Genomic DNA, 26,304 nt, shown 5'->3' with positions numbered 1-26,304 from the left:
TTTTCCCTTTATCTGAGAATGTCTTGATTTTCTCATCATTCCTGAAGGACATTTTTGCTGGGTATCTGGATTGGTAGATTTTCAGGATTCTGGGTTGACGGCTCCTTTCTTTCAGCATTTGAAAAATGTCATGTGATTTCCTGTGGCCTCTGTGCTTTCTGATGAGAAATCTGTCATTTGAATTATGTTTCCCTCATAGGTAAGGTGTCATTTTTCTCTGGCTGCTGTCAAGATTTTTTCTTTGTGTTTAATTTTCAGAAGTTTAATTGTTATGTGTCTTAATGGAGATTTGGGTTTATCCTGTTTGGGGTGTGCTCAGCTTCATGAATCTTTAGCTTTATGTCTCTTGCCAAAATTGAGAAGTTTTCAGCCATGATTTTTTTGAGTACCTTTTCAGCCTTGCCTTCTTTCTCCTCTCCTTCTGGGACTCTGATGACATGAATGGTAGATCTTTTGTTATAGTCCCACAGTCTCTGAGGCTCTGTCCATTTTTTTTTCCAAACTATTTTCTCTCTGTGGTTGAAATTGGGTGATTTCAATTATTCTCTCTTCCCTGCTCACGGATTCTTTCTTCTGTCCCCTCCATCCTTCTATTGAGTGCATCCACTGAGCTGTTTATTTTTTTAATTGTATTTTTCAGTTATAATATTTCCACTTGGTTCTTTTTATATTTATTTGTTTGCTGAGACTCTCTCTTTCTTTGCTGAGACTTCGTATTTTTTGGTTTATTTCAAGTGTGTTCATAAGTGTTTATTGAAACATTTTCATCATGGTTGCTTTACAGCGAGGAATTAGTTCATTGTGAGATAATGCTAACATCTCAGTCATCTCAGTGTTGGTGTCTACTAATTGTTTTTCTGCATTCAGTTTGAGGTATTCCTTGTTCTTGGTATGACGACTAATTTTCTGTTGAAACCTGGACATTTTTGTGTTATATTGAAACTCTGGATCTCATTTAAGTCTTGTGTTTTAACAGGCTTTTTCTGGCACTGCTCTGCTGGGGTAGGGGAGTGACTCTGTTACTGACAGGTAGAGGTAGAAGTCTAGGTTCCCCACTAGACCTCTGCTGACATCGAGGGGAGGGGTCTTGTTCTTACTGCTGGGCAGGGGGGTGGGTGGGACTTACAACTCCCCACGGGGTCTCCACTTACATAGGGGGTGGTTACCACCCAGCAGGGATGAAAGTCCTGCTCCCTACTTGGTCTGCTCTGACCACACTGGCAGGGTTGGGGGGAGGTTAGGGGGCCTCATCCCAGTCTTGTGAGGGAGGACGTCCAGGCTCCTTCTCAGCCTTTGTTGACATGGGTGGGGATGAGGATGCTTTTTTTTTTGTGGTGTTTGGTGGGAGTAGAGCTATTATTGTCTGAGATGTGCTAAGTTGCTCCTTTTCTGGCCCTCTGACTAGAGAGAGGTGCCTTTACTTGGGGCTTCATCTGCACCGATTGGTGTCCCAAGTTGCTGACCTGTTCAGCTCCGAGAGATATACTAGCCAAAAGACGTGCAGAGAACCCAGCACATGTCACTCCTCAGGTCCCCAGGTGCCTGACTGGTTGGCCTTCTTCTCTCCACCCTTCATCGCCTTCCACTTGTATAATTTACAGGGTTTTCAGTTGTACTTAGTGGGAGGAATAGGGAAAAGTATGTCTTCTCCATCTTCCTGGAAGTGGACCCTCTCTTCTCAGGGTTTTGTCTCCTCTGGTGTGCCTTGGAGAGAAGTTCAGAGGGGAGGTCTAACCCTCTGGATCTTTGCATTCCTTTGTTTTTATATCCAAGTGCCTGGTTCCTGCCCACTCCCAGGAAAGCTTAGAAATATGGGCTGGGGGTTCAGGGTGCCCCTCAGACTGCCCTGAACAGACCACCTGTATCAGCTGGCCAGATGTTGTGACTGAGCCCTCCTCACAGACCTCAGAATTGACATAACTCAGACTTTTGTGCTCTTTAGATAAAAAATGTTATTGAAGTTCTCTTAAGTTTTAAAAACTAAATTTATGTTCATGGGAAGTTCCTTTTGTGTTCTTGATTTTCTCTGTTTCCTGATAGATATTGATATTAAGGCCATCTTTTTGGGAATGGCATGGTTAAACTGTGCTTATTTTCTAAATCCACAGTGGTAGATATTATGCTAATATTGCAAATGTGCTTTCCATTGAGAATACTCCTGGAAATGGACAAATAATCGCCACATAAATGCGTAGTTCATATGGGGTGTTTTTTAGTTGCTCTTCGCAAGTGGGACCAACTTGCTTATTATTAAATACATTTACTCCTAAAGTAAGGGTAACCGTGACTGTGAGGCGGGGTCTCTGCACTGACCATTCTCTAAACGTTGTATTCCAAATTGAGCTCTCAGAACAAGTTGCCATAGGAGGCCAGCCTGTTGGGTGAAAACTTCCCATCAGCTTCCACTTCGAGTAATGCCGTTGAGCCTCCTGAGATTTAGAACTGTGCCAACTGTTGGAATCTTGCCATTTGTAGATTTTTAAAAAACGTTAGATTTGCATTTGAAAAAATATTCAAGTGGATTCTTGAAGGCAGCTCATATGTACTAAGCTATTCTTTTAATTCCACCCGGAATATGTGGTTCTCAGCAAGTTCTGGACCTCCTTATGCCACACTCAACACACACACAAACAAGCACAGAGTCATCCTAATTTGAAGATTTTGGTAATGTGTTTTTGTACAGGGCATAAAAATATATCTCTGTAATTACATGATATTTGGTGATTAGATAATTATGGATAATTGCATGGGGTAGTTCTAAGTGCTAAAGTGTTATCATAAGATCTAAAATGTACAAATTGCATAATAATTATTCTTGGGAGTTATTTCGTAATTTTGAGCATAATTATCATGTGATCTGCAGTGCATGTAATTAATGCATAATCACATGGATTTTGCCTTCATAACTACTTTGCCCTTGTTATAAAGCTCTTTGTCATAACATTTGAGTATAAATATAATGTAATTGGCTCCCAGATACAGTACATTAAGCCCTATGATAATTGCTTTCGCAGTAACAATACCCCTTATTTCATTCCAAATGCATGGCTCTTAAGCCGAATGGGGTTAGGAAGAACAAATCGCCCAAGATAGGGTGATGAGCAGGCAGAATAGTGGCTGAGTGGTAGATAAATTTGTGCACATTTGGGTGAGGAATATCTTTGCTATGACCAAAACCTTTCCATGTAGAAAAGTTTGCCTCTTTCACAGCGGACAGAATCTCTCTTCTAGCTGAAATGTGTACCTGGTTGAAGGCTCCTTGCTGTCCAGCCATGGCCAGCACCCACTATGCCTAATTTTTTCATATAGCAAAGTACCCGTCATATTTTTGGTCTAGAAGTTTCAGAAAGCTAGAATGTCTATAAGGAGAAGATCTTATTAATAAACTGCAGTGAAAGAGAGCCTTGGCTTATTGATAATATTGAGGAAAACCTCTCTGAAATGGTAGAGTTACTCATGAGACTGAAACAAGACCTTTGGCTCAACTTCCAAATTGATAATGAAGTTTTTGCAACTTTCCCCACAGGTTTCACATGGCAGGATGACTATACCCAGCATGTTATGGCCCAGGAACTCTCAAACCTTCCCAAAGCCTACCTGCAACGTCCTGAAAGTTCCAACCCAGCCAGGTAAGCAGCCTTGGTTTATGTCTCCTGGCTGTCCGGCACAGCCAGCATCCATCCATCCATCAAGTTTCTTTTTTAATGTAGCAAAGCACTCACCGTCCTCCTGGTGTAGAGGTTTCAGAAAGTTGGGTTGTCTGTAAGGACGGGCTGGGTGCTTCCTTCTCCACTCTGTCATAGCCCTTAGGGGAAAGATGCATTGGAGTGCCTCTCTTACGAGGTGCCATTCTCACTGACAGATATGCCCAAGGATCCCTCACCTGACTCTTCCCCAAGACCCTTGGAAAGTCCTGCGTCTTCAGAGCCTTGCTTGAAAGCAGAGAAGTCAAGAATTTTCATTTCCCAGTAAGAATTTATGTTCACTTTAGTACAAAAAGCAGAATTAAATCATGAAAGTCTTGGTCCCCAAGCACAGCAGCCTATAGGAACTGAATATTTCACCCCTCACCATGTCATTCATCCTCACTGCACACTGTGAGGAAATTACTGATGTCTCACCCATTCTTGCAGGGGAGGAAATTGAGATATAGGGAAGTTGAAAACTTAGTCCAAAGACAAACCAAGTAAGCAAGCTGAGATTGTCTCATTCCTGAGCCATTGTGCTATTATTCTTCATGTTTATAAAACATGAAAAGGAACTTCCCTAAAGGCTTATTTTGGAAAGTCCATCTCTCACTGAGAGAGAATTTTCTAAATCCATAGCCTTTAGTTAGAAAAATCTCTATAACAGAAAAATTTAGGTGTCTGCCTTTATGTTCATGTCCATCTAATAGATGAAGCAGCTCAGTCGCCAAGAAGTTCATTTCCAAGTCCTATGGGATGAAGTGAGTGAATACACGTAAAGAACTTGTACACACGGAATACGTGTTCACCATATTAGCTCTCTACTGACCAGACTGTGAGTTTCTTGAGAGTAGGAACCATGTCTTTGTATTTCTTGTGCCAGCACATCTCCCTTGAATGCCTCCTCTGTCAAAGAGAATGTGCCATTATAGTCTGTGATAGTGCATAAGACTTTTCTGTAAAAAAACAAAAAACAAACCAAAACCAAAGTCAAGCTATCTTGAATTTCCATTTTCGTTTTGGATGAGTTCAAACTCTTCACACTGCTCTTTAAATTACACCTGGGTATTTAAGCGCCACCCACTCCTCCTTCTGTCTTAGTGAGGATTTAACTGAGTGTGGTGCACTGTCTCAAACAACCTTGAACTCCATCAAGAGTGGGAATGGGCTGGAGAGCCCAAGAAGGTCAAAGAGCAGAGGGATAGGAGAATCGGGAAAACCGAGCAAGGGATAACTCTCTGTGTGGTCTAGAGAGGCAGCAGATGTGCCTGAAAAGTGCAGCCAAGGTGGGGAAAAACCAGAGTATGGTGTCACCAAAAGCAAAGCATGTCTGGAGAGAAGACTCTTGAGGAATCAGACCAGGTGAGACCATGGCACAGACACCTGGGTCACTATGTTCTTAGCAGTGTTAGTATTGTCAGTTTTTTAAAGTTTTTTAACAGCCAGTTTTATTATGAAAAATGGTACCTTATCTTTGTTTTTTTTTTTTTTTATTACAAGTGAGATTAAAAATTTAAGAATATACATATATAGAGATTGGAATTTTACTCTGTATGAATTTCCTATAGATGATCTTTGTCTGTATAAGTATTTTTCACATTTTCCTGTTTTGTTTCATTCAGTATAGAGTCTTTGTATTTAAGACTAGTAATTTTTCTTTTGTCATATTTGTAGAAATATTTTTTCTGGTCTGTACCATAGATGACACTAGGTACGGTTGCTAATGAAAACAGTGAGTGCTCAGCCCTCTCTAGCCTGTTTGAGCTGTTGAGCCTCAAGAAAACCAACCATCCAGCTCTAAAGGCAGAGTCCCATTTGGGGAGGACTTGATGGGATATTCTCCAGATTACTTTCCCCCTTCTCTTCCGGCTCCGCCTGGAGAGACGGGTCTTCCTGGGCTTCTAGTAGGTCCCCTTGGCCTCAGGCTGGGGTTGGGTTTGGCCGATGGGTGCAGCCCCAGCTTGGAGGGTGGGGATGAGTGAGCTCCAGATGTCAGCGTGACTATTCTGCCCAAAGTCACAGCCCTCTTCTGCCCTTAGCTCTGGTCCTATTAACTCCTCCCTCTTGTTGATCCAGTGGTTCTCCACTGTAACCCTCGTTGGTTCTTAGTCCTGCTATGCCTTTGTAAATAGTTCCTTTAATAAACTACTGGGCTATCCCATTTCAGAGTGCTGTCTGTTTCCTGTGGGGACTCTGCCTGATAGAGAGACTCGGCAGCCAAAATAAGGAACATAGTTGCCTGTCATCTTCCTCCTCAGCTTCTGTCCCTGCAGCAGGGTGTCAAGATTATATGATCATCATGATACCAAATGGAATAGTTTTCCTTCTTTTCATAAAGTTTCTGCAAATCTTTCTTTAGCATTGAAATTATCTGCTTCCTGGTGTATATATTTTTAATGATTTTTCTTTGTAGGTAAATCTCATAACACTTGCATTGTCTTACAAGATTATTGGCAAAATATGCTCACAGTTTTTTATCGTGTGAATTTGGGGCATTTATATTATTGCAGAGAACTATCATGCTTTTCATAGGGATTTCCAAATTTGTTCACCTAGTGTGACACGTGGTGTTTATTGTATTAGAATTCCAAAATCATCTGGCATATGTGTGGATGTCACTCTTGCATCATTTTTAACTTTATACTCTTCACTCTTAACACAATTTTTAAAAAGAATTATCTCTTGAATTTTCTTCTTTCTACTATCCTTAGATTTATTGTCTGTTATAAAATTTCTTGAGTTGAACGTTTTGTTCATCTTTTTATTTATTCATTTTTTAAAATTTGTTTATTTATTTATTTATTTTTTCCCCCCAAAGCTCCAGTAGATAGCTGAATGTCACAGTTGCACAGCCTTCTAGTTGCTGTATGTGGGATGCGGCCTCAGCATGGCCGGAGAAGCGGTGCGTCGGTGCGCGCCCGGGATCCGAACCCCGGGCCGCCAGCAGTGGAGTGCATGCACTTAACCACTAAGCCACGGGGCCGGCCCTATTTATTCATTTTTAAAAAGTAGTGAAATCACACAAGTCTCTGCATTCACCTGTGAGCGTAGTGTCAGCGTCGTCCCGTGACTTCAATGTGTTCTCATTAGTTTTTGTTCTAAATCATCTGAAATTGCAATTTTATATCCTTTGGGAACAATAAGTGTTTGTAGTCTTCTTCACTTTTTCATGATTATGTGTTGTATTTTTAAACTTTAAATTAGTGTAAGTTTTACTGCATTTTAGTCAGAGAATATTACCTGTTCAGTTTTTACTTTTTGGAAATTTTGAGGTTTATATCATACTTTTGTTAATTTTCAGTGGATACTTCAAAAGGATATTATATCCACTATTTGCAGGATACAGATTTTTATATATAGTTCATAATTATATATATACACACACATATAATTTACAATTGTATATAAATATCAATTATATTACTCAAAATCAATGTCCTTATTTATATTTGCCGTTTTGCAATTTCTTGGACAAAAACTGTGTTTCCATAAATTTCCCTTTCATTGTTAATATATTTTGCCTTATACACTTAGAGGTTCTGACATTTAGCACATAAAGGTTCTCATCGTTTCATCTTTGTTGTCAGTCATACCTATTGCCATTTTTAAATGCTGTCTTTGTCGCCTCTAATGTTTTATGTCTTGGATTCCATTTTTCTAAAATTAGTATTGCCATTCCTGTGTTGTCTTTATTTTTTCTGCCTAATTAATCTGTGGCTGTCCTTTAAAGTTTCACCTGTTGGACTTTATAAATAATATCAAGTGCATTTTTATAAGTAATATCAAGTTTTGTAAATAATATCAAGTGAATTTTTTGGAGCCTCTCGGACAGCTTACTAAGGGCGCTCCCACCACTGAGGGCCCTGATTTCTTTCTCTCTTCTGTGGACTGTGAATGGTTTGCTTTTGCTGTCTTTAGTATTTGTAACTATGTATCTTGTTTTAAATTCAATTTGTGGTCATCGTCCTCAGGTTTTCCAGATATTTGTAAGTAACAGGTTTATGTCATTGTTAATGAAGGAATCCGTATCTTCTGATCCCCCACCTGAGATGAGGACCTTGTGCTTCCACCTTCTCCACTTTCCAAGTGTGGCTTCTGACTGGCGTGTCCCCAGCACCTGGCATGTGCCTTTCACAAGGCAGACGTCCGGTCAATACCTGTTGAATAAACGAAGAAAGGAAAGCATGAGTGATCTACTGATGCTTTGAATTATTACATGGGTAACTACACTAACCAAGAATCCTGCCTGACTTTCTTTATTCCATGGTGCATTTCTAGAGCATTCTGTATGTAATAGATTTGTAAGTACCCACAATTGGCCAGTGAGATAGTACTCGGCATTCTTCATACAAGACAATTGATGTTTAGGGAGATTAAGTTACTTGCCCCAAACCAATGATCCATTCAGGAGGTAGAGATGAGTTAGAAGGTGGTCTTCAGGACACCCAGCCCTGATCTGGGGCTGATCAAGCACTGCGTGAGAGAGCCGGAAAGAGGCGCGATGTGGACAGCACAGCATATTGTGGATGCTGAGTGTGAGAACAGAGCTGGAAGTGTGAGGGATGCTGAGGACCTAAGAACCTAAGAATGCCCTTTGCCAAAGCTCCTGAGACAGGAAGAGATGACTGGGAGTGCCAGCAGTATGTAATGAACTCCAGTAACGTCGTAGAGAACTGTGACCGGAAGCATTGGGTCAGAGTGGTCGTGGAGGTTTCATGTGAAAAATAAAATGGGCCTGAAATGATTATGAAATAAGATTAGGTTTATTGAGAAGAGGAAAGAGAACCAGGTTCACTTGTGCTCTTTGCAAAGATTTTGTTCATAATTAGGATTTTTTTCCTCCAGCTAATTGGGTGACAGTTTAAAGCACCTCATATTATTTGGAGCCTGAAGGTCAGTGCACACAAGTGGGAAAGAGAGTAGTGGAGTCCGAAGTGTACAACACTTTTAATCCCTTAGAAGTAGAAAATGTGTGCTTATAAGGTTTGACCTACTTCAAGCCGAATGACAGGGCAAGAGTCAATTTGCAAGTTAATTGCTACAAAACCATGCAACGTAATGATGAACACTCCCATCACTGTAACATATGACAGACAAATCTGCAAGCAGCAACAGGCACACAGGGAAGATGAATAAGACAATTTAAAGGTACATTTATGAGGTGGTTCTATCTGCATTGATTAGCAGTTAGTGAGAAAAATAGATGAAATACCAGAAAAGTAAATTGACTTCAGTTACATTACACTCTGACAATGTAGAACATGGAATTCCATGTGTTGAAGAACGGTCGAGGAGACAATAGCCGTGACTGAGAAGAGCTGTGGAGCCTTGATAATCGATGTGCTGTTGAGTCTGAGCCAATATGACTTGAAAAGCCATCAGAAATAAAAACAGGATAGTTTTATCAATTGAGATAATTAAACACAAATATGAAGATTTTCTGTAAGTCCCTGCTTTTGTGAAATACATATAGATATCACACACCTAACATTAGTGATCTGTTCTTGAAAATCAGATGTTTTATGTGAAAACACTGGTTGGGAGCCTGTTCTCCATTACTTTAAGTGGGAAATCTATAATGAGTTACATATCCTCCTAAAACCCCAGTGCATTTCCTAAAGTGTGTCTGAATCACAGTGAGCACCCACAGATGGGTAACAAACTGTCATGTTTGGATATAAGATACTTAAAACATTGTTTCCTGGTCATCAAAAGTGGATATGGTTATTAGCAAATGGGCACTTTATTTGCAGGAACACAGCCTCACCCAGCACCTGCAAAACACGCACATAGACATACACACACACACACACACACACAAACAGACACGCACACATGCAGGGTGATATCACCGTTGGTCACTGCCAAATTCCTCGTTACAGTCAGAATAAAGAGCATTTCCATCTATAAAGCACTGTTCTTGCTGTTTGGCTAGAATAGAGTACCATCAGCCTGTCGTAAATGGACGTCATCCCTTGGCCTGAGGAGGTCAGGTGGCGGGCAGATAACAGTGCTAGCAGTAACTGTACATGCTCACCACATGGGCACATGCACCCTTAGTGGCTGTCCTGTACCATTTTGAGGTGGCAAGTGTGGACAAGGCAGGCAACATGCTGATGAATCTAGAGTCTAGACTGGGAAGAAAGGACGGTTTTGTTTGTCCAGTTTCAGGAGAACACCCAGAGTTGGAATCACTACGTTACCTAGTGATTTGCAGGCCTCGGTTTCCTTCACTGTAAAATAGGGACGATAATACCTCGTTCTTATGGACGGATGGCACCCAGGCCAGTGGGGGCTCTGGACTCAAGCCCAGTGAGATCCTGACCCCAGTGGCACCCAGGGACTGTGTCTTAGGTGGTTCCTGGAGAATGGATGCAGTGACTCTGAAGTCTGTGTGCAGGAAGTTGACAGGGCACTGGTCTTGAGAAGACAACCTGTCGGGGAGGGAGGGGACAAGTTGACCGCAGGAGGAGTTGGACTCAATGCGGTCATAGCAAAGCCTCAGGAATCCTGACCCCTCCAGGGGGCTTAGGGTAGGCATGCATCTTCCGAGGTGACCTATGCAGGCTGGGGGCACACCACAGTGCCCACCGCAGGCTCTCTCTGGACAGACTCTATTGATGCTGTGTCTTCCTGCTGCAGTGAGAAGGCACCAGCCTAACACAGACCCGGCAAGCCCAGAACGGCTCTGGAGATCCTAGACTGCGCAGGATCCTGAGCAGAGGAGTCTAAATGTGTTCTCAGGGCCCCGAGCTGCCTCAGCTCCATGAAGGCCTTTCTCTTTTTGCTGTGTTTACGGCTTTTCTAAGGCCCCATCCTTGTGCTTGGGGTGCTGGAGGACTTAAATTTCCGCACATCAAAACACCTCATTTTCTGGGGCTGGCCCCATGGTGTAGTGGTTAAGCCCGGCATGCTCTGTTTCAGTGGCCCGGGTTCATGGTTTTGGATCCCAGGTGCAGACCTACACCACTCGTCAAGCCATGCTGTGGCAGTGTCCCACGTACAAAGTAGAAGAAGATTGGCACAGATGTTAGCTCAGGGCTAATCTTCCTCAAGCAAAAAAAAAACAAACAAACCTCATTTTCTACAACTATCATGAAACTTTTTATCATATTTGGTACACTTGTAAAGAAAGGTGAAAATCAAATTATTACTTAAGAGTCAAGTCTCTCCAAATACAAAACTGGCAGAGAAAGGATGGGAAGAAATGAAGAAAATAGCAAATGTGTCCACGTCCTTCACGTGCCCTTTTTTTCTAAACCACATGTGAACATCATAGACGCTGTAACCTCTTTCCAGTGGTCTGGGGTGTTCTTGTTCAACATCAAGGGTACTTCTTCTGGCAGATAAAAAAACACAAATTTTAAAACCCAGTATTTACTTACATGAAGATCAGATGCGTGTAGTATGCAAAACCCCCATGTACATTGCTATGTAAATGTCAGGGGCACAGTTATTTATAATTATTTATTATCCAAAGATCAGCCGCAGCGTTTGTTGAACACTCACTGTGGAGACACAATGTGGGGTCATGTGTAGTTGCCAGAGGAAGCATGTCCAGTTCTTTCTACATAGCGGTCTCTGTGGTTGTCAGTTTAACAGAGACAGAGAGTATTATGTCTTTATATAATTAAAAAAATTCGTTTTCTTAGAAAAGGAAAAGGAAACAGGACATTTTTTCTTTCAAATAAGTCCATAATTTGTGTCACTCCCATTACACCACAATAACCAGTTTTGTTATCCTAAATTCACTTTAGGATGATAAAGTGATAGTTCAGAGATACATTTCCTAATGCTAGAAAGAGTGTTGTTTAACAGGTTACTAATGTGAAATGCTAATGTTTTTAGCTACCTCCACATTAACCCAGAATTTAATGGATGTACTCAAGTTCATTCATTCAGTCAACATGTATTTTTCAGTTCCTACTGTGAGTTGGTTCTGTTGTAAATTCTGGGGTTAGAGCAGCGAACAAGAAAAAGACAGAAAAATATAGTCCCTGCTCTCAAGCAGCTTACATTCTAGTGAAGTGCATATTTAAATGAAGAAGGTAATTTCACCTAGTAATAAATGCTGTAAAGAAAGTTTAGGATGATATAATAAGCAATGACTGGGACACACCTCTGGGTGGTTAGGGAAGGCATCTGTGAGCTAAGGAGTGAATGACAAGGGAAATACGATAGGATTGCCATTTTTAGCAATGAATGATGGGATCCAAAGACTTCGGTGGCTTCTGGGTGGTGGAGTGAGCGGGAGTACAGGCAGCGCGTGTCCCGCATGACTTCGTGGCAGCTGTGGTGAGCCTGGCAGCCGTAGAAACGGAGAGAAGCGGATGGATCTGGGCTGTATTATTTAGCTCATCTCAAGAGACGGTGCTGAGGTGTAGGCAAAGGGAAGAGGAGAGCACAAGAGTGACAGTGAGTCCTGTAGGTCTGTGCCTTCAGCAACTGTTGGATGGGGTTGCCATTTACAGAGCTGTACTGTCCATGGGCATCACGAAGCCATTTGCTAACAGTAAAATGCAAGAGGAAAAGGATAAACTGAGGGAAGAACTCTTAAACAAAAAGGAATCTGGACTTGATGATTTGGGAAATTCTTAGCCTACCAGGATTGCAAAAGGTGCTGATGGTAGGAATTCATTGTCAGGAAAGGCAGGAGTGTGCGTGGACAGCCTTTTGCCAGTCCTTCACAGGGATCAAGAGGTCAGAGAATTCAATAACACAGAGGGATCTGTGAAGAAAAGGGATCTGTTTGATTTCCTTCCCCATTTAGGAGACATCCTGGGCCCTTTTGCGATGGGTGGTGTGCATCAAAGCACAGTTGTCACTTGGGCTGGGAAGCTCTGGGTCAGCAGAACCCTCAGTGCTGAGGCCGGGATCCAGGTCCAGGCTGTGAGATGGGCAGCTCTTTATGGCCAGGGCTCTGGCAAGCAGCCTCCTTGCCCTTGACCAGCTCTCGACAATCCACGGTTAATGAGAGGACAGAGAGCAAGTCTAGGCAGGAGCTGGACGTTGAGGGCATTCCTCCACTCTCCTGGCCTCAATCCCATGACAAAATGAGTTGTGACATCGGTTTCCTGGCACCTGTTAGGAGACTTGTGGCCCTGACTTTCTGCTGGTTCCCGTGGCCCCCTTTCCACTTTCTCAGTACCTTTTGTTTTGGCTACGCTTAGCCAATGAGGACTGTCTCAGCTGGGAAGTAGGTGGCTCCCTTACTGACTTTGAGCATAAGTAGGATGGTTACATCTGACTGACTACCCTTCACTTTGTCTCCCAGATTCACACAGGGCAGTCAGCCTGTGTTCTGTGGCCTTGTCCTCGCTGCCACTCCCTGGACCCAGCCTCTTCCTCAGAGGCACTCAGGTGCGAAGCCACATCCAGCTTCAGGATGAGCTTCCGCCACGCTGCCATGCAGAAAATGAACAGAAAGTATCCTCATCTGTCATTCCAGCTTCAAACTTCTCTGCCTGGCATGGTCCGTGCACACAGATGGTGATGCAAACATGGCCCTTTAGTAATAAGAGTGCCACAATGTAGCAACATGTAGCACTGTATTAGTTTGCTACTGTGACAAATTACCACAACTTAGTGGCTTAAATGGTGCACATTTATTATCTTACTTTTCTGTAGGTCAGAAGTCCAGCACGGGCTGCCCTAGGCTAAAATCCAGGTGTGACAGGGCTGGCTCCTTCGGGAGGCTCCAGGCAAGGATGTTCCCTGCCTTTTGCAGCTCCAGAATCTCCGCCCTCCTGTGCTGCTGGCCCGGCCTCCTTCACAGCTGGAAGTGTTTTTCACAGGACATCACTCGGACACTAGCTCCTCCTCTTTCTCTTTTAAGGACCTTGTGATCACACTGGATCACTGGGATAATCCAGGATCATCTTCCCATTTTAGGGTCAGCTGACTAGCCACTAATGCCTCCTGCTACCTAATCTACCATATGGCGCCGCGCCTCCCGTCACTGAGGGAAGTGGCTTTTAGGTTTGTTGTGATATGCCGCCTGCCTTGTTTGTAAAATGGTCAGTTCTCAATTCTACTGCCCCGACCTCCACTCCCGGCTGCCAGGGCTCCTTAGAGCGCCGTCGCGGTCAGACACTTCCTGGCTCTTTGCCCTTGCTGTCTCTGTGCCCCCCTTCCGTTTCCTGAGACCTCAGGCCTCCTTCCATGTAGATCTCTCCAACCTCGGGGCCTCGGGCACTCCCACTCTCTGCCTCTCAGACTCTCATTGGACTTGTAGTAAGTACCAGCTCTTCCTGTGTGTTAGTGTCTCCTGTCCTGGCGGTCAGAGGGGCCATGTTGAGAACGTGCTTTACGGCTGGCCCTCTTCTCGGGGTCACTCATCAAGTCCCCACAATGGCTCTGAGACGTGTCTGGGCACCAGGCTCAGGGAGGCGTGTGAGAGATTCAAATCCTGGTTAGTGTGAGCAAAGGAGGCTTGGACCTTCCCACCTGGCCACACATCTCGTGTCCTTGCACAGGCCACCGAAGCTGCCCCGTGTGCATAATTTCTCTTATGCTCCTGCAGTGGTGTCCAGCAGAGGGCTGGGTACCTATCAACATCAAGCAAATGTGCAACTGGCTCACAGTGTTCTTTTCTTTTCAGGACCTCAAAGCAGAGTGTTGATAATGAAAGGAGGTACAGTCAGGAGGGCGATGTTGCACTGGCCAAGGCCCTTCAGCGCTACCTGCCGTACCTAGAGGCCCTGTCCCAGGCCACCGCCCCGAACCTGCTCCCCAGGATGAAGCATGACAGACCACCATCTCAGGTGACCCTTGTAGCTTACTCTGTGATCTGGGGTGTGTCTTTTACCTGCCGTATGTGGTTTTCTCTGGGATGCACATACAGGGAATGCTTCATAAATCTTCAGCATCTCTTGGTTTTTCTCCTGTGTCCCAGGCTAGTGGACAGTACGGTGAGGGACAGGAGCCATGTGCAGAAAAATGTCCCTGGAGCCCTTTTAGAGTCACACTCCTACCCCACAAGTCCAGCAGTGGCTGCCCACCCACTGTCAATGCTGAGCCAATCAGTGGTCCAAGCCACCCTTACCAAGGGGTGAGGGTCTTTCAGATGTCTTCTTTGGGACAGGCACTGGAGAAGGCCCACCATCGAAAATATGACATGACACCTGGGAGGCAGCACAGAGCATTGTTTCCACCCTTTAAGGAAAGGACCCACTGTCACCGCCTGAACCCGGGACAGCAGTGGACACTCATCTCTGAGGGAGGACAAGCACCCTGAATTGGGCTGGAATTAGGTGGGCAAAGGGTGACCAACTGTCCTGGTTTTCCCAGGGCTGTCCTGGAGTTAGCACTGCAAGTCCTGCATCCAGGAGACCTCTCCTTGCCGGCACGCCTGCCTTGATGGGCACCCTGTGTGGGCGAGGAGGGTCTGGGACCAACTGTCCGGGCCTTCTTTTAGAAGTTCACTTTATACCAATGCTAAATCTGCCCTGGAGCCATCTCAGGATGTGGGACACATTCAAAAGAACATTTTAAAGAAACAGAATTAGAAATCTCCATGACCTTTTACATGGAAAAGTGTGCATGATTTTTATGACAACTTGTTAAACTGGAGTTGCCAGATTTTGACTTGCCTGGATACAAGCAGAGATGTGGTGCTAAAAGCGATCTTCAGCTAGAGGACCATCACACATCCTGAGGATGGAATTTTGGGCAAAGTATTGAAGCCTGGGGTGATCCTGGGTGTGTCAGGTGTGTGACAGCGATGCTCACACTTCTTTTCTGCCAAAAGTTAGTTACATCAAGTGAAATTTGACATATTTTTGTTGCTAAAAGTGACTCTCCACTGGCATGAGACTGGGGTTGCTGTCACTTCCTTGTAAGCTCAGCTAGTCTCCTCAGAAGATGGCTGTGGCTCTTGGAAATACCTGGGAAGCAATTTGGGCCACCTTTTCGATTATTTTCCTGTTATGAAGCCAGTGAAGTTATTTAAGCCAACTCTGGGCTGGTATTTTGGGCAGTGCACACACACACAAGTTCCTTTCAGAGGTCACACTGCTGATGAGGCCTCACAGAGTCGCCTTAGGATCTTGGGAACTTTGAGTTGACACATCAGAATAGAATTCATAGAATGCTGCGACCCCACAAGAAGAGGTGGGCTAGGTTAAGTAGCTGGTTCATTTCTGCATCTTAGGGACAAACACCAGAGAAAGGATCTCTGCTGTCCAGCTGCTCTCTGGAATACCTTGTGGAGCCCCTCCTCGAGGCCCCTTGCTATTCAGCCTCATCTGAGAAGGAGGCATTTCATGATAATGTTGGAAGATGGAGGCCCTGTGAAGAGGCCACGGGGGGTTCCAGAGACCCCAGGTCATGTTCAAGAGGCTGCTGGGAGCGCTGTCCTGCGGCAGCTCTTATTCATGTTTCCCCGAGGACGGGGCAGCTGTGACGCGGGTCCCTGGAACATCTGCTGAGCATCCTGGACCGTGGAAAGGTGTTTGCCCAGTTCTCAGAATCCATCCTAATGGTGGAGGGTGGGGTCCTCATCCTCACAGAGGTGCAGGGACAGCAGAGCACTGGAGCCCCTACAAGGAGAGAGTGAGATAATACAGGACAGTCCGGCGCTGCGCTCCACCTAAGCCCACCCCAGCTTGGGTCGCTGGCCAGACTGAAAAGCACGTTTCAAAGCCTTTCACATGAACCATCAGTGAGCATCTCAAGATGGGCTTTAACCCTGGTTGAGCAGGGTCCACTTACCACTTTTTTTAAAATGTTAAACTTAGAGTTTTTTGAATTCATTTACTGATAGTGACTAAGCACTTTCTATGAGCCAGACTCTCAGCTAGATATTGTGGGGTGAGAGATGGATTCCAGAGAGGAATCTCTTCCTGGGAGAATCGGTGATGGGCAGACATGGTAGGAGAGATTCTTGACATTCTGGAGCAGAATCCTGGCAGTTTCTGGAGCAGGCCCGGAACCAGCTCCTCTTCCAGTGCTGTGTGGCCTTGGGGAAGCTACTTAACCTCTCTGTCCTCCAGCATCCTTGACTGTAAAATTGGGCAATAATGGTCATGAAGTCATTGTGAGGATTAAGCAAGAAAACACATGTAAAGCTCACGGAGAAGGGCTCCCTTAATAGTAGTTATTATTACTATTAATAATAAAATAATCTTTTAAAAACAAAATGAGAATTAGGTCGAGTGTGAAAACCATCTGCTGGATCCTTCGTGGATTTCTTGACTCTACCAAGGAGAATCAGAGGAAAGCAGCTATGCTCACAAAACCCATTTAATCCGTATATCCCAGCACCCCAGAGTTCCGTGGAGCAGCAGGCTGCTGCCCCTGTCACAATGCGGTGCAGTACAAGTTTCATTTGTTTTCTTCACAATACAGTGGAGAACCAACGTTTCCTCCAGTTCTCTTGAATATTGGTAATTTAAGTACATACAAACATAAAATCATTTTTTTTTGTCTTCCTGCTTTGTCCCCTGTTGTGTCCTTATCAAAAGAGATCTGATGCTTCGTGCTCAGTCTTGGCTACTGCTGTGGGATTTCTGGGCTTCTGGAATGAGACGTCACTTCGTGTCCCTGGGCGCTGGATGCGAATAATCAGTAACTAGGAACCTCTGTGCCGTCCAGAGATGGTTTAAGAGGGGGCGGGGGAGGAGTAATTAAAAGTTCCGGAGACTCAGAAGAAGTTTGAATGAAAGGAAATCACTTGAAATTTCTCTATGAAGCAATTTAACGTGTTTTCCCCCAACTTAACGTGATATCGAACAAACCAGATTTATGTCCAGGGTGCCCTCTTCATGGGCTACAGAAACAGAAGAGGAAGGGGCACAGGCTCCAGGGCGCGGCCGGCTGGCCTTAGGGCAGGAAACGAAGTGTTGGCTGTGAAAAGCATTTGGTTTTGTACAGTGGAAGCCTGAGTTGGTCAATTCTGAGCCCATCATCATGTTTCTCTTTCAGTTTTAGTCGTTTTACAAATTTAGCCCTCGTACTAAAATGACAGAGTCAGATTGAGAATAGAGTTTGCTGCCTGGACAAGGAGTGGCATGAAATTCACCTGGAGGGGGTATGAAATGGGACCCCCCACCCATCTCTGCCATATGCTCTTGCTGTTAGCACCCCGATGTGAATAAAACAAGAGGTGAGACATTCGGCATTAGAGATAAAACGTAGCAAATTGTAGAAACTTGTTGAAAGGGGAAACTTTTGGTCGCCTGTCAGGCAGTTTGTGCCATGAGCCGTTGGGAGGTGCTGTGGGTAACACTCCACAAAACGATGAATAGCAGCTCCTGGGAGAGAGAGAAGTGCTGCTTCTGACAGCCACTCTCGGGGCGTCCACAGAACAAGAACTTCTCAGGTGGATGAATCGTTCTGCTAGATCTGTATCAGCAGGATGCTTATCTATCAGGCCCATTGTGGTGGGGAGCGATGAGTTTGTAGCCTCCTTACACCAATCAGTAGAATTTACTGCAGAGTCTGTCCGGTCCTGACTCGTGTACATTGTGATTCCAACACCAGGAATCGGAACGTGCGTCCCGGGATTGTTCTCAAAGCAGCCTTCCCCATTCTGGAAGGAAGTGTGACTGGTGTCTTTACATGGGACCATTCATCTCTTCAGGAGCTTACGCTTGAGATGGCAGGAGGGCTGAGCTTTTGGGATGAGGGTCTGTTACCTCTGATGCTACTCTAGGGCTGCTGGGGTGCATTGGAGAGGAACGACATCCTGTCCCTGCTCACATCTCTACCTGCTCTCCGTTTCAAGAAATAGACGTCGGAAAAGGGGGCTGGTCTGGTCTTTCTAACATCCATCACCAACCACTTGCCACCTTCGATCAAGTTTGGCTTCCATAATCTTTAAAACACCCACCCAGGGTCAGCCTGGTGGCTTAGTGGTTGAGTGCGCGCGCTCCGCTACTGGTGGCCCGGATTCGGATCCCGGGCGCGCACCGATGCACCGCTTCTCTGGCCATGCTGAGGCCGCGTCCCACATACAGCAACTGGAAGGATGTGCAACTACGACATACAACTATCTACTGGGGCTTTGGGGCAAAAAAAAGGAGGAGGATTGGCAATAGATGTTAGCTCAGAGCCGGTCTTCCTCAGCAAAAAAAAAAAAACACCCACCCAGTAGGATGACTACACAGCGTGGTTTGTCTGGACAGTTCTGCGTTATGCCTGTTGCCCCATCATAATTACTAATAAGTCCTCCTTTCCCTCTCAAAAATGTCCCAGTTTGAATAACGAATTCTGTGTTGATCCTACCACACAGCCATTTTAGCATGATAGTCACAAGGATTATTCAGAAAATGAGCACTTGGTGGCATTTTTGGCTCAGATATTTTTCTTCTATGTTAAGATAGATGCTTCTCAATATTAAAAAATACGTGAAAACCTAGAACCCATTATTTTCTCTGTCCAATGTTTAAATGAGGAGAAAACTCTTAGTCATCTTTTTAATGAACAAAGACTGGATAAAGTACAAGAAGTCCATAATCAAGTGTTACCAAAGCCACTGTGCAGAATTTTTTGTCACATAAGTGCAGCCAGCTGAGATTTGGTCAGTGTTTTCTGATCCCCCTCCCCTCTCAGTTGATGAAATATTTCACTTGGAAGTTTAATCTTTATACACTGATGATCTTTCAAGGTACAACCAATTTCCAATGAATTATTTTATAAATCATCATCTTTTTCTGTGTATCTGTCATAAAAAATCTAACTCCAGCATAGAAACTCAGAGAAATATTATGATTTTATTATCTTTAGAGGCTTGAATACTGATTACTCCATAACAGAAGCCAGAGGGAGTAAAAATCACACTACTCCTCTTAAATCAAACCAACTAGCTCAAACCTGTGATGCGCTGATTGATTTCTTATTGATCATGAAATCAGTGTAATTATTCCTTCTGTGTTGTAAGTGGTGGAAACCAGCACCTGCTTTTATTTACCACAATAGCACTGGTTAAAAGTCCTTGTAGTCATTATAGAGAACATTGTAAATTCCCAATATACTCTATGCTATTGAAGAGGTTTAAACCGAAATTCATCACTTGGAAATATTGTGATTTAACTGATTAATTTTGGAAACATTGTTTTAGCATTTTTAATGTGCGAGAAACTTTGCTAGGTGCTGGGATTAAAGATAAAAATTAGTCCTGCCCTCTAGGACTTTACAGTCTTACTGGATAGGGGAGACAAAAAAAAATAGTTAAAGGGCTGGCCCAGTGGCATAGCGGTCAAGTTCGTGTGCTCCACTGTGGCGGCCCAGGGTTTGCAGGTTCGGATCCTGGGCACGGACCAACGCACTGCTTGTCAAGCTATGCTGTGGCGGTGTCCCATATAAAGTAGAGCAAGTTGGGCACAGATGTTAGCCCAGGGCCAATCTTCCTCAGCAAAAAGAGGAGGATTGGCAACAGATGTTAGCTGAAAGCTAATCTTCCTCACACACACACAAAATATATATATATATATATAGTTAAAAAAGAGAGCAAGTGCTATAATGGAGAGAATGCTAAAAGTAAAGGAGACACTTGAACTAGATGGGCACGTGGGGTAGGGATGTGTCAGAGTACAGACGTTGGAAAACAGCTAGAAGCAACTGGTTGAAGATGTGAAGGTGGACTTAAAAGTCAAGAAACCACCCCAATCCTACCCTGACAACATGAACAAGCCAGGTGAGCTACTAAATCATCACTTAAAAGAAAAAACCCTCAGATGCTGAGGATACAAAGAAACCTGAATGAGCTAAATTCCAAGTGATAAGCTCATTCTAGAGGAGAAGAGACCACCACTGCTTTCATACAGTCTGGAATAGCAGGAGGGGGAATCAGCCATAGGAAGAATGCAGCCTAAATTTTAAGGAACTGTTGACAGTGCATGGAGACTGACGTTAGGGGTAAAATACACAGAGGCAGGCTGCATAGAGCCTTGAGTACATGAGACAGTGTATGGAAGGGAGGGAGGAGGGGAAGAGGGCTGAGAGAAATCCTTCTAAGGAACTCCAGGCTTTTCTGAGCACACCTCAGTGGCCCTCTGAAGGCTTGGGACAAGGCAGCATGGTGGAGAAAGATCTATTGTATAGAGTGCAGAAAGCCAGGACTGGAGAGGGAAAAGAAGTCTCCAGCAACTCACAAATTAGCACTTGGGCTGGAAATCAGAGAGAGCACTCCTGTGGTTTGGAAACTTTGCAGTTGTCTGCAAAGTATAACGTGATCTTTGGAGTTGCTCTAGGGCTTAGATCCCAGCCCTACTGAAGAAAATGTCCTGATCCTTCCCTCAACATAACTGTAGCCAGTAATGACTGAATCTAACTGACTCTGCAACAAAATCAACACCCATTTCAGTTACAGATTGCATTGACTCAGCCCCACATCGGCTGACTGATAGAAGAGGGAACATGCCATTTTCAGGGATAAATATTATTTACTTCATTCTCTGTTACTCTTTTATACAAAATTTCCAGCATACAATCCAAAATTGGGAGACACATGAAGGAACAAGAAAATGTGACTCATGGGCAAGAGAGTAAAGAGTTGATAGAAGAATACCCAGATATGTCTCAGTTGTTAGAGTTATTAGAATTATTGTTAGAATTATTATTAGAAAAGGACATTTTAATAATGAAGGTAAATATATTAAAGGATTGTATGGGAAAAGTGAAAAAATATAAATGAACAAATGGAAAATTGCAGCAGAGAGATGAAAACAATAAAAGAGAGCCAAATGGAAATGCTGGAAATGAAAGCAATAAGATCAGAAATAAAGAATTCATTCGATGAGTTTCATGATCGACTAGACACAGTAGAGAAGAGAATCAGTGAATTTCAAGACAGGTCAATAGAAATGATCAAAAATGAAACATAAAGAACACAAAAGGAGTGCAAAAATGGAACAAAACATCCAAGACATGTGGGGCAAGATCAGATACTCTACCACAGGTATAATTGGAATCCTAGATGAGAAAGAGAGAGAGAGAATGAGGCTGAAGAAATAATGGCTGGGGTTTTTCCAAAATTGATAGATGTCATCAAAACATAGATCTAAGAAGCTTAGTGAATGTGAAGCAGGATAAATACAGAGAAAACCAAATCTAGGCATATCATAATCAAACTGGGAGAAAGCAAAGGTAAAGAGAAAATTTTTATCAGGTTGCCTGAGGGAAAGAAAGACACATTACATCTAGGAGAATAATTATAAGAATGAAGTCTTACTTCTCATTAGTAGGCCAGAAGACAATGGAGCAACATCTTTAAACTACTGAAAGGGGAAAAAAAAAACCCCTGTCAATTTAGAATTCTGTGTTGTTCAAAACCATAGATGAAACAGAGAGAATGTGTCTCTGGAAGAGCCATACTGCAGAAATGCTAAAAGAAGTGCTTTAGTGTAAAGAGAAATGATATCAGAGAAGCCCATATTTACAAAAAGGAATGAAAAGAACCAGAAATGGTAAATTTGTGAGTAAATATAAAAATTAAACACACATAAGATACATAAAATGTTGATAAAGATTATTGAATATTTAAAGCAAAAATAATAAAAATGAGGAGCCAGCCCAGAGGGGTGGTGGTTAAGTTTGCTCACTCCGCTTCGGCGGCCCGGGGTTTGCAGGTTTGGATCCTAGGCATCGACCTATGCACCGCTTGTCAAGCCATGCTGTGGTAGGTGTCCCACATATAAAGTAGAGGAGGATGGGCACAGAAGTTAGCCCAGGGCCAATCTTCCTCAGCAAAAATAGGAGGATTGGCAACAGATGTTAGCTCAGGGCTAATCTTCCTCACCCCCCCCCAAAAAAATGTGTTGTGGGGTTTATAGCTTATGTGGAAGAAAAATATGTGAAAACAAGAGCACAAAGAGTAGGTAGGAATGCTGGAATTACACTATTGTGACTTTCTGTTCATTTGTGAAGTTTTGTAATATTATTTGAGAGTAGACTGTGATAAATTAAAGACATACATTATAATTTTTACAGCAACTGTTTTCAAAGATGAGTAAAAATAGGTATAACTAAAAGTCAGTTCAGGGATAAAATGGAATGTTAAAAATGCTTTATTTATCCATATGAGAGAAAGAAAGGAGGAAGGTAGAGAGGAACAAAGATCTCATGGGTTGAATATAAAACAAATATCAAGAAAGTAGAGTTAAATCCACCCATATTGGTAATTACATTAAATACAAATGGACTAAACCCTCCAGATAAAAAGTGAAGATGTTTAATCTGAATAAAAACAAAAAACAAGTTTCGACTATATTCTACTAAAGCCAAAGTACATGAAATAGAAAGACATATATAGGTTGAAAGTAAAAGTATGGAAAATGTAAACAATGGAAACTCTAAATATAAGAAAGCTGGTGTGACTATATTAATATTAATCAAAGTACACTTGAAGATAAATAGTATCAGAGATAGAGACATTTTATAATGACTAAATGGTCAATTCATTAAGATGACATAGAAATCCTTTTATGAACCTAATGTCAGAGCTTCAAATACATAAAGCAAAAATATGAGAATATTGAAGAGAGAAATATACAAGTCCAAAATAATTTTTAGAAATTTTAACTCTCCTCTCTCAGTAACTTATTGTACAAATAGATAAAATATCAGTGAGGATATAGAATATTTGAACAATACCATCAACCAACTTAACCTAATTGATATTTATAGAACGATACACCTAAAAACCGCTGAATACACATTCTTTTCAAATACACACAAAGTATTTCCCAAGATGTATCATATGCTGGGCCATGAAATAAGTCTCAATAAATGTCAAAAGGTCAAAACATACAGAGAAAGATATTAAAAGAAAAGAAAACTACAGATCATTATCCCTCAGAAATACAAAAGCAAAAATTCTAGACAAATTTTAGCAAATCAAATCCAACAATATAAAAAAATGATAATACATTATGATCAAGGGAGATTTATTCCAGAAATGCAAGATTGGTTACATTTGAAAATTAATCAGTATAACTTACTATATTAACAAGGAAAAGAAAAACTATATGATAGTCTTAACAGATACAGAAAAAGCATTTGGCAAAAGCCATCATCCATTCATGATAGAAACCTACAAATAGTATTATACTGAATGAGGAAAAACTGAATGGTTTCTGCTTAAAATCTGGAATTAGACAAGGATGTCTGCTCTTACCTCTTCTGTTCAACATTGCACTGGAAGTTCTAGGCAGTGCAATAAATCAAGAAAAAGAAATAAAAGATATCCAGGTTACATGATCACCTTTGGAGAAAATTTGGTGAAATCTACAAAAAAGCTACTAAAACTAATAAGTGAGTGTAGCAGTGATGATGCAAAAAAATATACAAAAAAGTATACAAAAATCAATTGTGTTTCTATATACTAGCAACAAACAATTAGATATTGAAATTATAAAAATATCATTTACAATAGCATCAAAATCATGAAACAGCTAGAGATAATCTAACAAAATATGTGTAAGTCTTTGTACATTGAAAATTTAAAAATGAGAGTAATTAAAGAAGATCTAAATTAATGGAGATATATACTATGATCATATGTCAGAAGATCATGTGTCAATAGTCTTAAGGTGAAGGTGGCAGTTTCCCCCAAACTGATCTATATATGACACCAAAACACAATCCATAAAAGAAAAATTGGACTTCATAAAATTTAAAATTTTTGTTCTTTAAAAGGTACTGTTAAACACATAGATAAGGAGAATGGATATGTGGTTACCAGGTCGGGGGAGGGCGAAAGGGATCAAGGGGCACATATGTATGGTGACGGATGAAAACTAGACTATTGGTGGTGAACATGATGCAGTCTGTACAGAAACTGAAATATAATAATGTATGCCTGAAATTTATGCAATATTATAAGCCAGTATAACCTCAATTAAAAAAAAAAGATACTGTTAAGAGAATGAAAAGACAAGTCACAAACTGGGAAAAAATATTTAAAAATAATACACCTGAAGAAGTACTTCTCTCCACAATGTATAAGGAACTCTCAAAACTCATTAAAAACAAAAAAGCAGACAAATAAAAAATTGAGCAAGAGATTTGGACACTTTACCAAAGCAGATAAATAAGCGGCAAATAAGAACATATGAAAAGTTCAACATCATTGTTCATCAGGAAAATGAAAATTGAAACAACGAGATGCCACTGCTCGCCTATGGGAATGGCTAAAATGTAGAGCACCGACCACACCACGTGTTGGCAGGGAGGTGGAGGAACGAGACCCTCATGCGCTGACGGTGGGAGGTAAAATTGCACAGCTACTTTGGAAAACATTTCGACAGTTTCTTAAGAAATTAAACACAGACCTACTCGATGATCCAGCCATCTCACGCCTACCCAAGGTAAACGAAACCTTTGTCCATTTGAAGACTTGTAGATGAATATTCATAGTAGCTTTAATAGTAATTGCCAACAGTTGGAAACAACCCCACATGCCCATCAACAAGTGAGTGGATAAGCAAATTGTGTTTGATCCATAAAATGAAATCATATTCAGCAATAAAAATGAATGAATTATTGATGCATGCAGCAGCATGAATGAATTTCAAAATAATTATACTGACTGAAAGAAAAAGGGAATATATACTGTTATAATTCCATTTATACAAACTTTTAGAAAATGTAAATTAGTGTATAAATGACAGAAAGCAAATCGAGTTGCCTGAGGATATGGGGGTGGGGAGGAGTGGGAAGGAACTATTACAAAGGGGGATGAGGAAACTTTTAGGGTGACAGATATGTTCATTGTCTTTACTCTAGTGATGGTTTCATAGGTGTCGACCTATGTCAGAACAAATGTGTACTGTTTATTATATGTCAATTATACGTTAATAAAGCTGAAAAAGAAAAAAAGACAACCAGCCCAACCCAAAAGTGTGTAAAAGTTTTGAACAGATACTTTATAAAAAAAATGTACAGATACCAACCAGGGCATCAAAGGTGCTAACCATCGTTATTCATTAGGGAAATACAGTGTAAATCTGTAAGGAACTACCACTCATGTCGACTAGGTTGGCTAAAATTTTTTAAAAATTCTGTAATACCAACTCTTGGTGAGAAGGTAGAGTAATGGAACTTCTCCAATTAGTGGGAACATAAACCGTTACAACCACTGTTGGTGGTTTCTTTACTGTTGAACATCCCTCTATCCTGTGACGCAACAATTCTACTCTTGAGTGTCTACCCAAGAGAAAGGACAACATGTGTTCACGAGTAGACTTGCATGCAGCTGTTCATGGCAGCCTTATTCATAACAGCCCCAGACTAGAAACAACCCAGATGTCCACTAGCAAGCCCCTCATCTCCTGTCTCTCCACTTTTGAAGAGGTGTTGCCTTAGGAAATCAAGTTTGGGGACGCAGAGTTCCCTCCTGCCTTCTACATAGCTGTGCCGCTGGGAATAGCATATGCAAAGGCACAGAGCTGAGAGGACCATGGCCACAACGTTTTATATGTGCCACATCCATGATGTTCATTTGATTAAAAAAGTTGCCAGCTCATGCTGTTATTTCTACTCACCTTTGTGGTAGAGCTGTTCTCAGGGTTCATGTTCTGTTCTTCAAGCACACAGTTATGTCTAATGTGAAGGAAGGGATTAATGCATGCTAGCCGTAGTCACTGAGTGTCAGCCAGATTTCCTGCCAGATAAAGTC

At 42.3% G+C, this 26,304-nt stretch overlaps 1 protein-coding gene across 2 annotated transcripts in view; it reads left to right on the top strand.

Moving 5' to 3' along the window:
* Positions 1-26,304, top strand: part of PTPRN2 (protein tyrosine phosphatase receptor type N2) — a 915,358-nt gene that overhangs the window by 300,130 nt on the left and 588,924 nt on the right. For both annotated transcript variants that reach the window (XM_087433803.1, XM_087433800.1), the window contains exons 4-5: positions 3,527-3,629; positions 14,287-14,449. In XM_087433803.1, the coding sequence (XP_087289929.1) occupies positions 3,527-3,629; positions 14,287-14,449 (266 nt within the window). The remainder of the gene's footprint in view (positions 1-3,526; positions 3,630-14,286; positions 14,450-26,304) is intronic.

Source organism: Ceratotherium simum, chromosome 1 (genome assembly GCF_057802395.1).
Source record: "Ceratotherium simum simum isolate JZ-2026a chromosome 1, ASM5780239v1, whole genome shotgun sequence".
NCBI lineage: Eukaryota > Metazoa > Chordata > Mammalia > Perissodactyla > Rhinocerotidae > Ceratotherium > Ceratotherium simum.
Note: the sequence above shows the minus strand (reverse complement) of the source record. Positions and strands in the feature narration are given on the sequence as shown.